The sequence below is a fragment of the Physeter macrocephalus genome, chromosome 6 (genome assembly GCF_002837175.3).
Source record: "Physeter macrocephalus isolate SW-GA chromosome 6, ASM283717v5, whole genome shotgun sequence".
Classification (NCBI taxonomy): Eukaryota; Metazoa; Chordata; class Mammalia; order Artiodactyla; family Physeteridae; genus Physeter; species Physeter macrocephalus.
Genome location: NC_041219.1, coordinates 6265825 through 6279146, shown reverse-complemented (window position 1 = coordinate 6279146; position 13322 = coordinate 6265825). Strand labels below are relative to the sequence as shown.

Genomic DNA, 13322 nt, shown 5'->3' with positions numbered 1-13322 from the left:
ATCTATAACTCCAAGCATAATGTGATCCACTCAGGAAAAAAGCGAGCTTAAGTTAAAAACTGAGCTGCAGCCAGCTGAGGAGAGGACTCAAATCACTGGTATGGGGCCAGAGCTCACTTGTGGGGAAGGAAGCCAGGGGAGTGGTTATGACCCATCAGAGCTGAAAAGGCATTTTAAAAGCAATATTGAAAAGGTAACCACTCAGATGACTGTTGTTAAGGCTATGGGAAAAAAATGTATCTTTTTAAAGTGGATGGTAAAAGCAACCATTTAGTGAGTTGTTAAGCAAACCTAACAAAATAATTTTAAAGTTTTGCAGTTAGTTTCTAAATTTGCAGATATTTTCTCAAGTATATGTACTCGCAGTCCTTCATTTTCATTAAACAATATCTATGTTTTTCAATATAATTTTGGGCAAAACACAAAGACGTTAACCTTATTTAAAAAGAGACATAAGTTAAAACAATATGTGCTGCTTTCATGGGAAAGAAAAAGAGACAAGAGCGAAAACAAGATTCTGTATGGAATTTCAGGGTAGAAAGCAAAGCAACGGTGCAGACTTCTGGGCGTTAGTCGCTCCTAAGTATCTGTCTGGGTTAGTACTTCTCACACTAAGTGGAAGGGCTGGTTTTCTTGTCTAGAAACCTAACTGTGAGCTTTTGGAAGACTGCATCTTGTTCCCTATTGTATCCCCACATAAGGCAATGCCAGGCTCAACTGTGGGGCTCACTACATATCTGTGGAAGGATGGAAGGAGGAGAGTCAGGGAAAGAGGAAGGAAGAGAGGAGGGAAAGCCAATCATGTATCTTCTAGAAAAATGTTTCCTCTTCCACGCTCAAAGGAGACACCCCTAGGGGATGGGTGCAGAGGGATGCTAGGAGTGGACTCGGGGAGCTGGGCTTCTTCATCCTGTTAGCAAATGGGAGTGAGACAACTTGAAGGCGAGGCAAGTTTCCTGAAATTCCTCCCCAGCGTGATGCTTCCCTTTAAGAAGAAATGGACCTTGATATATGGTGATTTTCTAGAAAATTGAATATTTCCCTTTACCTAAAAATGTATGTACTGTCTAAAAGGCCTCCAGATTTCTTGGATTCCAGCTATTCAAATAGTAATTTTCGAGCACATGTCCCCTGCTATGAGTTTTGCTTATGACTGCTTCCATAGAAGGCTCATTTACAAGGCAAATGAGGCATAAAGAGAAGGGGAAACCCGACTTCTCTATCCTGTCTGTTTTCTTTCCCTACCTTTTGTTCTATTTTCCTGCTGAATTTTCAGGAAAAAGGTCATTGTAAAGTCTGACAATAGAACTACAGAGTTGCCTTACTTCCACAGAAGTGTATTTCTGGGTTCCTGGAGACGTAGAACCCTGTGATAAGATTTAGCATCTAATGGGATAAAGTGCTTTTTAACAGTAATACAAAGGTGAAGTTGAGGAGAGATAATCTTGCAGCTTAGAATTATGAAAATGGCTTTTCAAAAGCAGGATTGGAAATAAATTTTGAGTCTCCTGTAAAACACCTCCACTTTGTCACTTCTCTGAGGCAACACTATTCAATTCCGAAAGGCTGGTTATTGGAAAACCATAAATTCTCCTGTAGTCATACAGGGGTGGCTCTCATTTTACAAGTGCCTTCCAGCAATATTCCCTATAAAGTTAATATACATTCCCAATGGTTTCCATCGTAAAGTTGGAGATATATTTCACAATCAGCAGATGAGATCTCCCCATAAACTAAATTAAAAACTTCTGGAGAGGAGAGACTTAAGATGGTGTCCAACCAAAGTATATCCTGTTGTGGTAGAATGTGTGTATTGCACTACTTGTAAAACTGCGCTGATGGTTGAGTCCCAATACATGTTGGATACCTTTTTCTTTCATGATTGAAACAGGCTCAGGCCAAGAAAAAGTCAATGAGCCGAACCAATCGACGACTGAGTCCTTTAACACAGGGAAACATTTTCTTTCAAACATTGACTCTTCTCAGAGGTCTGGTCTCCAAATCAAAATAAGCATGAATTACAGATGCCTTTTGCTTTGTGAGATTTTAAAAGTCTTTACCAAATCTGTAGAACTCCACTGATGCTTTTTCCCACAGGCTCTTAAGTTTTTAATATCTAACTCTGCTGCCTATTTAAATCTTTATTGGTTCCATAGATTAAAATCTGATGCATCACACTCAGTTCCTCAGAGTAGAAGCTGAATATTTTGAAATACCCACTTTCCACTTCCTATTAGTCTTACGCAAACCTTTTATTAAGTGTAAGAAGAGGGGATAACCTTTCTGAAAGACATTTTAAGCAACCAGCTTAGGCCCAAAGGAAGAATAATGGCTTGAGCTCAGCATGTCATAAAAATGCTGATTTCCCTGTACTTATTTTACTAGTAGTCTTACTCCTCAGGAAGGAGGCTCATAAATGTGTTCTGGGGCTTGCTATTAGATATTACTCCACACCTCACTGAGACTTAGTCTAAGTTTTTGTTTTGTTTTTGTTTTTGTTTGCAGTACGCGGGCCTCTCACTGTTGTGGCCTCTCCCGTTGCGGAGCACAGGCTCCAGATGCGCAGGCTCAGCGGCCATGGCTCACGGGCCCAGCTGCTCCGCGGCATGTGGGATCTTCCCGGAACGGGGCACGAACCCGTGTCCCCTGCATCGGCAGGCGGACTCTCAACCACTGCGCCACCAGGGAAGCCCTACGTTTTTTTTAATTAAACAATTTTTATTCTTAAATTTGTAATTGGTCTTAAATGCCTCAGAAACATCTTGTTGAAAAGAATATTTGCCTGGTTTTCTCTTCTTTTGGATGTAGGAACCCTGATGTTATATGTTGCCCTGGGCAGAGGCAAAAGATGAAGCAGCAGCAGAGGAGGAAACGCTTTTCTTCAGGCCCCCAGAAATATCCCACACCGGGGACAACATCTCAGTGGCTATCGGCATACCACGGAATACTACTTAGCCATAGAAAGAGTGAAATAATGCCATCTGCAGCAACATGGATGGACCTAGAGATTATCACATTAAGTGAAGTAAGTCAGACAAAGACAAATATCATACGATATCACTTACATGTGGAGTCTAAAGAGATGATACAAATGAACTTATTTACAAAACAGAGACTCACAGACATAGAAAGCAAACTTATAGCACCAAAGGGGAAAGGAGAGGAGGGATAAATTAGGAGGTTGGGATTAAAATATACACATTACTATATATAAAATAGATAACCAGCAAGGACCTACTGTATAGCACAGGGAACTCTACTCAATATCTTGTAATAACAAATAATGGAAAAGAATCTTATAAATATTTTTATCTCACTTTGCTGTACACCTGAAACTAACACAACATTGTAAATCAACTATATTTCCCTAACATTTTTTTTTAATGGCTATAGGCAAAGGGGAGGGAGCAGAGGGTGCTGAAAGGGCTTTCTAGAGCCATAGAGTAGATACTTTCTGCATCTTCTAGAGTTGATCCCAGGTACATGCACACACCAGGCCCAAATAAGTGGAGGCAGAATGGTGGGGACAGGGGACCCAGATTTCTGTTTCTACTTTGCTCATAATTCACTGCAGAATCTTAAGCAAAGTCCTGAGCCTCTATTTCATCAGTCATAAAATGGGTAAACTGGTATAAATCAGAGATTCTCCTGACCTGGGGACTTTGGAATCCCAGATGATTACATAAAGGGGTCTGTGGTGTTGGCTGTGGACTTGAAAAGTAAAAATCTCTCCCATAGATTTGTACCATTTTTCAAATGTTGCTGTTGAATTAACAAAAATAATTCGATTAAAAGCTTAACAGAATTTATAGTTACATTCTCCCTCTACATACTTTCTCAGTCACATAATTGTAAAAGTTAATGGATTCATAATCTCGGGGTCAAAAAGTCAGGGAGCCACTGGTGTAGCTGCTCTCTGACCTTCTATGACTCTAAATCCCCCAGAGTTTTCAAGTTTCCTGAAGGTTATAGTAAATAGAACATTTAAATCCTTTCCATTTTTTTTCTCAAGGTGAAAGAGGGGAGAGGGAAACAACTTTCCCAGTGTGTCAGAGAGCCTGATAAAGCAGAATTTAAACTCCATTTTTAGCCAGAGAAGCTGATTGATAGTTGTGTCTAGGAGGACACAGCCAGACACCTTGGAGCAAATCTTCTTTCTTCAGGAGTCTCTTCAGTGTCTCTCATCATTATGGAAACATAAGATGAGCAGACACTCATTGTCCCAGAGAAGATGGCAATAAACCTTCATGTGGTTTGATAAGGGCTACTCTTCCCAATATCCCCTTGATGTGAAGAGCTGGTTGCTATAGGAGTGAATTTGTTCAAGGGTCAAAAAACTTTCTGAAAATGAAGATTGGGCCAGTTCCCAACCTCTTCCTGTTCAGGATTGTTATCTACCTCACATGGGTCAGATGGTCTCATTTGAGCACTGCTCTCAGAAGATGACACCCAGTATCCTCAAGGTGGACTCCCAAGGTGAGGAAAAGGGTTACCAGCCACAAGGTTCCATGTGCTTTAAAAAGGGAAGGAAGGTTCTGGGGCATTTCTGAGACAGTATTGGATTTTTCCATATTTAAAACTATTGAGGATATGATCTCTGAAACTGAAAATTTCTTCCTTCAAATTGAACTTTTATCCTCACTCTAGAGTGATGCATCTGTTCCCAAGTTCAATGAAAAATTGCTTTCATGAGAAAAACACTACAAGCATTGCCTCCTATAGGTGTGGGGGAAAACTCTCTGTGCCTTAGCTTCCTCCCTGGAAAAAAAAAAAGGGGATAATAACAGTGCCTATCTTTCAAGCTTGTGAGGACTAAAGGACTTACTCGTGTAGCCTACTTATGACAGTGCCTTGCATACAATAGTAATACCTCATTATGTGGTGTTACTGATGATGCTGATGATGATGATTTGTAGAAGTTATTTATTCAAGCCTCGAATATGAAATAATATCAAAGGAAATTACATTTCTGCCTCCAAACTTCAACCACTGACCATAGTCTACATGTCATTAGTCATTAGGTCTACTCAAAAATATTCTGGCTCATCTTCTTCCAGGCATGTGTTAGGTCTGCACTTCACCAACTGTTTTTAAATTAGACATGACCAATGTCACTTGCTTTGGCCAGTAACATGTAAGCAGAAGTGACTTGTGTTACACCCACATGGAAGCTGTAAGAGCCAGTGCACAATTTGCCCCGTTCTCTTACCACCTCATAGAGGCTGTGGAAATATGTACTGAGGAGTCTCTATAAGCTGAGTCCTGAATGGCATGATGAACAAGATCCCTCTTTTGATCGACATTTGACATATAGAGAGAGTCAAATAAATTTTTGTCACATTAAGCCACAGTGATTTGGGAGTTGTTGTTACCACAGCATCTTAATTGATAAGTCACACTGAAATGTATGTATTGTTATTATTAGCATCATCATCATCATTATTTTAGACACTTGTTAAAATGTGTGTATACAAAAGGAGATTTCTAGAAAAAATAATAACAGTATACATTGGGATGTATAGTATTTGATCTTACAGAGATAATTACACTTTTAGTCCTTGATCAAGTTTTCATAATTTATTTTATTTATGTATTTATGTATTTATGTATTTATTTATTGGCCGCGCAGCATGTGGGATCTTAGTTCCCAGACCAGGGATCAAACCCGTGCCCCCTTCAGTGGAAGCACAGAGTCCTAACCACTGGACCGCCAGGAAAGTCCCAAATTTTTTAACATGAAAATTCTGTTACTTAAAGAGCATCAGCGTGTCTGTGTGTGTCTGTGTGTGTCTGTGTGTGTGTGTGTCCCAAGGAGGAGGAAGAAGATAATCTGAAAGTGGAAGCCTTTTTCAGGGACTTAAAGCTTGCCCTGAACTCACTAGAATCTTCAAAGCCTTTTACATTTTGCCCTACTTGGTTTGGGCAGAGAGCCCAGATGCCACATCATTTTATAAGTTCTAAGTGAGCCAAAAGATCTACGCATCCTCACATAATTACTTCTCTTGTGCTACTATTACTATCTTGGTTGGCAATGAACAAATGAGACCCTGTCACTTGAATCAACCAAAATTTTATCCCTGGGTGGGGAACTCAATATTATAAGTGATTACAAGTTTGTGTATTTGTGTTTTCAAAGATCTTGCCACCCCAAATAGAGGAGTGGAACCATTAACAGACTATCCAAGTAAATAGTGAGAAGGGAAAAACCTCAGGTTCAAAGCACTAGTTGTTACTCTTTGAACATTCTTTACCTGCCCATGGCCTCTGATGGGGCTCCTTCTCCTTGGGCTGTCGTTGCACAGGGCTTGAGAGGACTCTTCTTGTTCCCCAGATGGGACAGCAATAAGTCTCCTGACATGGCAGGATCTCACAGAAAGTGATCTCTGGTACTTGGAAGGGGGGTTGTGTGGTTGCCAGAGATGTATTAGGTGCTGCAAGGCATTGGACAGAGGGGAGGAAAGTGACAAGGTTAACCTGAAAGGCTGGTTCTTCTCTTGACAATTCACATGAAACCCAGGCTGGGTTTGAGGGTGAGGAATGTGACGATCTTACCCAAGGGGGAAGCTGTGGGTGACAGAGCCGGATCCTGGGAGCTGGCGAGGTTGCTGGAGGAGGAGAACAAAATAATTAATGAAAAAGGCCTTCAAGAATCCTTCTCCCCAAAGGAAAACAAGACTGGAACTCTCACCTCGAAGGGAGACTTGGGATACATCGGTCTTGCTCTTTTAAGCTAAGTATGTAAAGGGAGACTATTGTCAAGCCACTGTTAAAAAAAGAAAGAAAGAAAGAAAGAGTTATGTGGCAGATTTGATTCCAGATATATCTCACACAACCAGCTGGCCAGAGATGTCCTCTCCCAGGCCACACAGATGGGAGAGGAGGGGGCGGGCAGCCAGGGCTGACAGAAGCACCATGGAAGCCAGCACAGTTCTGCCTCTCAGCCCTGGTGAGAAAAAGCCCCCGATCTTCCTGGAGCTCAGAGGCTCCCTGGCTACTCTGGGCTGATGGATTTTTCCACAAAGCAGCCCCCTGGCCCTGGCAAGCTGTCTCAGAAACGTCTGTCACTAGTGGAAGATTACAGGAGGAAGCATGTCAATCACTGGAGGCAGCCCTCTGCTCCTTGCAGGAAAAACTCAGAGCAAAGTTCATATCCCCCTGGTGGAGGGCGTCCACACTGTGGTGTTGGGAAATGAAAGGCCACACAGGTTTAGTCAGCAGTAGATGCCAAACCCTTTGGCAGCTTCTGACATCTTCCTGCTGCCTGTCTTTTCAGAGCACAATACACCAAATTGTACAGAGGAAGGAAAAAAGTACAATAAAGCATCCATTTCCACACTACATGACTTCAAAATAATGAGTGTATCTTTCCCCCCAATTATCAGCACTTATATAGCCAAAAGGAAGCTTACCTTAAAGGTCCTGAGCTTTGGGAAGCTCTTCCCAATATTGCTCACACATCCAAACACTCAGCATTCTCCTCTTTCGAGGGTGTCTCTAGAACTCCCTCTACAATCCCGCCATGTTCTGGGCCTGACACAGGGGACCTAACTTGACCTCTTGCCGGCTTGATGTCACATCTGGTTCTCTAGACTCAACTCCTCATTAGTATTGATATCTTGTTCCCCACCAAAGGTAGTGGATTTACCATCATTAAATATACACAAAGAAATGTGCCACACATTTGAATTCTGCTCATGAAGAAAGGATCCCCAGAGTGTTCTCAGTGGCAGCTGGTTACTGCCCAGTGGGCACAGCCCTGCCTGGGAAAAGTGGTGCTGAGCTCCAAAGATGCCGTTAGACAGAATCTGTGGCATCGCCCTGGCAACTACTTGCTGTGGTCCAGTCTCCCTGACTTTGTTCTCCCACATTCCCCATTTTTTATCTCCGTATTACTAATCCTTAAATACTCTTTCTGATTTGTTTGCCATCTGCATCATTGCATGGCCCGGGCAACTTCTAGGATCATAGAATGAAATGGACATCTGCTTCTTTAGGGTTTTGACCCTTCTCAGGTACACCACAGGGCGGAAACAAGACAATAAGCCCAATACCTCCCATTTCTGGTCTTAGAGGTCAACAACATTGGAATTTGTAAGATCTGATAAGCACATTTAAAAAGCAGTCTCTTCATATCAAAATTAGACTTCCTATAAGCTTTGCATTGGATTTTCATGGGAATCTGTGTCTCCAGAGAATGTTAAGCATGTCTGTGAAAAGTAGATGCTCACACTCTCCTGAATTGGGAATCCCAGAAGAAGACAAGTTCACTTAGGAGAGTGAGAAAAGTACACCAGCTTCTACTGGGAATTCTATGTAGTGGTGTCAAATACTTGGGGATGCTTCCTGCAGTGGGCAGTAGCAAGTGAAAAGTTAAAATGCTGAGGGGAGAGAAGGGTACAGAGAGACCCACAATGTCTCCTATAACTGAGAAGCTGCTTTGGATCAAGAAACTGGAAGCATCCTTGGGACCATCCCTTACTTAGCCTCTGAGGATAATTGTCTCCTCTGAGACAAGGCCCAGAAGCTAGTCCTTTTCCACACTAACAAAGCATTTTTGGAGGATAGATAAATACCCCTTCCACCATGTAAACAGACCGAAAACAAGAAGGCGAGGAGGACACAGGAAAGATGACCAGGGCTCAAAGGCTGAGGAGCCGTCATAGCAGCAGACCAGAGACCTGATAAAGACTCCTCATCCCAGTAAAGGATGACCCCTCCTCCCTGTGAAGGAGGGATGGCAGTCAAAAGGCATGCGATGCTTGCATAGCAAATGTATTTATTTGCTTTAACTGCTTAGTACATTTGGCTACAATTTCATCATATTGCATATCTTGGGGTAATCTTAGTCTCTTTTGGTATAAAATCCAGAAGAATTCTAATAATATGAATATTCATGGGAGAGTGGATTGTACCTGATTACTTACTCACTCTTTTCGCCTAAGTAGATAGGAAGGAGAGCAAAGATTTTGAGAAAGTTATTTGCAAGACTAAAAAAGATACACACACACACACACACACACACACACACACTCACACACACTCACACAAGACACAGGGAGCTGGTAAAAAATATAAGTTGATTTTTTAAAAAGATCATCCTTCATCTCATATTTAAGAGTAGAAAGCCTGTGCTTCTTTTCTTCAAAGTATGAGTTTATAAAGGGCTCCTGTATCTCTAAGCCAAATCAAAGGCCAATGCCTGGTTTAAAGGGCTCCTTGTCTTCAAAGTAAATAGAAAGTCAGTCCCCAGTTCATGTGTGAGAAAAGGAAGATGGGAAGAGAAAAAGAGTTTGACATAGCACAACACTGATGTTTTTCTTACCAAAATGCCATCACAGCAATGAGAGTTATAACCAAGGTCTGGAAAACCCAGTTAGGACACGACTGTTTTTTTCCTGAAAAAGAAACCTATAAAAAATTCAGCAATGAGAAATGAAAAATCAGTGATGCCAACTTTGAGAAGGATGCCTGAAGACTCACTCCCCAGGGGATCTTCGCTGCTCCCTTCAGCCTACATCTCCCTCCTCCTCGCTGCCTCCGAAAACAAAGTCCTTTCAAAGCCAAGTTCTTCCCTTTTCTTGGCACTCCAGGCTACACTCTCTCTTCCCTGCAGGACAATTGTCTGTGCCATTCATTTAGTGCTTTTTCTTGAAGTTTTATGAGAGAAGACCTACCAGACAATATACTGTCAGAACCCAGAGGTCCATTTCTTTTAATAGGATACTTTTGAAAATAAAAAAGTCTTCAAGACATAATAGAATAAATCCCAATGGAAGAACTTCAGGCAGCATGACAAATTGTAGAAAAGATTTTTATGGCATGAAATACTATTAATTACTCCTTAAATCATATACAATTTTTTCCAATGCTGCCACCTATTTTTGAGGACTGTTCTGGGCCTATGTCGTATTTATTCTTATATCTATTCAACAAATATTCATTAAGCACTACTGTGAGCAACATTATAGGGGGATATGAAAATAAGTAAATTACACTCTCTAGGAAGTGAGTGAGACAAACCTTTAGGACTGGTACATACTGGCATTAAAAACTTGCACATAAGGAATGAACCAAGAACCATAGGAGAGACAGCTGTGCAACTGGTGAGGAATCTCGCTGGAGATATGAGAGGCTTTCTGCCCAGTTAAATATGGTGCTCCTTAAATATGAGGTTCCTACTAATGCAATAGAGAGTATTATGTTTGCTTCCTTCTGGGGGTACAGGACTGGAAGGGAATTGGAGGATGGTGGTAGTTAAGAAATAGTTTAAAATTGGTCTTTGAATTTCTTGGGCAGGTTATCTGCATAAAGAAAATGTTCTTCAATGTAATATCGGGGGGTGGGGGGGATTAACCACACCCTTTCTAACAAGTACCCAAATTTTAGGGCTGTCATAACTGAGTCATCCATAAGTGCAGTAGGAAGCCACTCTGAATACCAAGAAGTGGATGGTTTATACCATTCCTACATCCCACTGGAACAGTTTTGAGGACATCCTAATAGTGTGCTGTGCAAAGAAAGAACTCAGTAAAATTTGTTGAATTGATTAGAATTAAATAGTATTAATCTTAGGATAAGAGCTTCCCCTTCCAACCTACTCCCCAAAGCTGCCAGATTATTTTAAGTCTCCATGCTTTTGCTCAAAATCCTTTGACCTCGTATAGGAAAATGGCCTAAGACCTGGGGTCAGACCTGGAGTCAAGCCCTGAACAAGTCATCTAAGTGTCATTGATCCTCATTTTCCTCATCAATAAAATAGGAAGGATAAAATCATACCTGCCTACCTTTCAGAGTTATTGGGTGGACCTGATTAACAGAGAAATGTTTCTCAAGTTCAAGTCTGCATGAGAATTACTATGGAGTTTGTTACAAAATCTAAACGCCCTGAAAAATTCTGATTCAATAGGTTTCCATGTAGCATGAGGTGGGGGGCTGTGAATCTGTAAGAAGTGAGATAATAAAAAGTATCTGTGTTTGCTAATATGTTTAGAATAGATAACTAATAAGAACCTGCTGTATAGCACAGGGAACTGTACTTCGCTGTACAGTAGAAACAAACACAACATTGTAAGACAACTATACCCCGATTAAAACAATAAATAAATAAATAAATTTTAAAAGAAATGTACTCATTGAGATGATACATCATTTATTCAGTATGATCCATTTGACCTCTATGTTACTAATTTTCATAATACCCTGAATTGTGGGGGGAGGCAGGCTCTCTCCCTTCTCCTCCACGTACTCAGTGAATTTTTACTCGAACCCTGAGGTCTTTCTCACCTAGCCCCAATCATCAACACACAGCAGGAATCACCCACCTACCTCTTGGAAGTAAAGAAAGAGAAGGAAAGGAGAGGAACCCTTTGGATTGGATGAGACCTTAATCTTCCTCCAGAACGAGCATCATCTTGGCCAGCATTGGCCCAGCCAGGCTTCTCACCATCAGATAAAGCCCACCAACTGCTCATAACCAGCACTTTGCTCATTAATGCCCCCACCCAACCCAGGTGGACCACTCTCCACCCATACATTTGTGTTTCAATGCTCCAAGGATCTTGGAGGCTTTGAGGAATAAAGGTTACCTAGGGGGGTTGGTGTATGGAAGGGAAAGTTAACCTCGGAGAAATAGCCAAAACCTCCTAGAAAGATAGTACAGGGAGAGCAAAACACCACCATTACTTGTATTTTATCAAGCTCCCTGGAAGACTCTGATATATGCCAAAGTGTGAGAATCACTGAAATAGTGGGTTTGAAAATACTAAATACTGGTGGACACTTATATAGCACTTATGTGCCACACACTCTTTTGAGTGCTTTATGTATACTAATTTATTTAACCTCACAGTAATCCTCAACTACTCTATAAGGCAAGTACTGTTATCATCCCTATTTTAGAGATGTGGAAACATGAGTCCCAGGAAGGCTAAGTTCCTCACTCAAGATCACACTGCTAGTAAGTCACAGAGCCAGGATTTGAACCAAAAAACACTTGGTTCCAGAATCTGTGCTCTTAACCCCAATGCCATGCTGCCTCCCTTTTCTGTCTGTAAAGAAAGGCTACACTATACAACTTAGATATTATTGTTATTATTCAAAAAGTCTTCATGGCTGCCAAATGAACTCCTTAACTGGTGATCTAGAAACTGAGCCTAACTTATATTTTCAGCCTTAACTTCTACTCTCCTCCCTAACAAAGTCCCACCTAGTCCTTCAAGGAAGCTGGTGCCAGCTCCCAGACCTTGGCTTGTGCCATTCCATCTGGAACCTCTCCAGCAGCACCTGTCACTTTCTAGCCAAAGCTTACGCCCCCTTGAAGGCCCGGGTCCCATGATACTCCCACGGTGCTCTAAGCCTCTGCAATATTTATCACATTCGGGTACAACTGTTCTTTGTATTCTCTTCTGATCTTCCCTGGCTACCTTAAAATTCTTTAGAAGGGGCCACATCTTACTCACTTTTGCATGCACAGGGGCGTAGGACAGTGACTCCATGAAGTCTCTGAATTGAATGGGTGCTCTTTAATGTCTGGATGTCCATATAAGTCCCTGAGCCTGTGTCCACACCCCAACTCCCCCACCACCCATACACCCAAGACACTGAATCTCTTAATGCTTTAAAATTTAGATTGTGAGCCTTCAGGGAATATTTTCAGACTGGGCTCTCCATTCATTCATTCATTTGACAAATATTTCTTGAGTACCTGCTCTGTGTCTGTCCCTGGGGACACAGAGTGAGGAAGGCTGACAGAGCCTGGTCTCGTGGACCGTATGTTCTAGTTAATATTCTGAGAAAACTGCAAAATAAAAAGATTCTTTGTGTGCAAGATGGGCGCTACAGAGGTTGCACAGGAACCAAATTGTACCAATCAGGGCCTCCATGGATGTAGATACAATTCCCTCTATCCCCTTGCAAACTGGTGGGTAAAAAGAGCACCTTCCCTACACAATATTTTTAGTATTTTGTGTTTATTGAGCAACCTGCTATGTGCTGGGCATTGTGCTAAGGGCTTTCGCTCATTTAATCCTATCAATACTCTTTGTAAGGTAGATATTATTATTATCTCTGTTTCCCAATGCAATTAAGTAAACTTGCCCCAAAACACTTCTACATATACATTTATCCATGTATTTATGCCTATTGGTATACCAAGAAGCTTGTCCACAGCATAACATTTTAGTAGTTTTTAGTAGAATATTAAACTTTCTAAACACTCTTAGAATAGTTCAGTGATGTACAGCATGAGGAGTAGAGAGTAAATTGGGACAATGGCCCAAACATCAGGTCAGCCCGTAACAGGATGTAGATTAAGGTCATAAATA

At 41.4% G+C, this 13322-nt stretch overlaps 1 protein-coding gene and 1 long non-coding RNA gene across 3 annotated transcripts in view; one reads left to right on the top strand and one right to left on the bottom strand.

The window, feature by feature from the left end:
* MYRFL (myelin regulatory factor like) overlaps nt 1–13322 on the bottom strand; it is a 128108-nt gene that overhangs the window by 13759 nt on the left and 101027 nt on the right. The window contains exons 16-19 of the mRNA XM_055085208.1: nt 9323–9408; nt 6689–6763; nt 6553–6605; nt 6252–6431 (exon numbers count right to left, since the gene is read on the bottom strand). Of these exons, the coding sequence (XP_054941183.1) occupies nt 6252–6431; nt 6553–6605; nt 6689–6763; nt 9323–9408 (394 nt within the window). The remainder of the gene's footprint in view (nt 1–6251; nt 6432–6552; nt 6606–6688; nt 6764–9322; nt 9409–13322) is intronic.
* Nucleotides 1–13322, top strand: part of LOC114486412 (uncharacterized) — a 60282-nt gene that overhangs the window by 17481 nt on the left and 29479 nt on the right. For both annotated transcript variants that reach the window (XR_008617541.1, XR_008617540.1), the window contains one exon: nt 2506–3025. This is a non-coding gene — a long non-coding RNA (uncharacterized lncRNA). The remainder of the gene's footprint in view (nt 1–2505; nt 3026–13322) is intronic.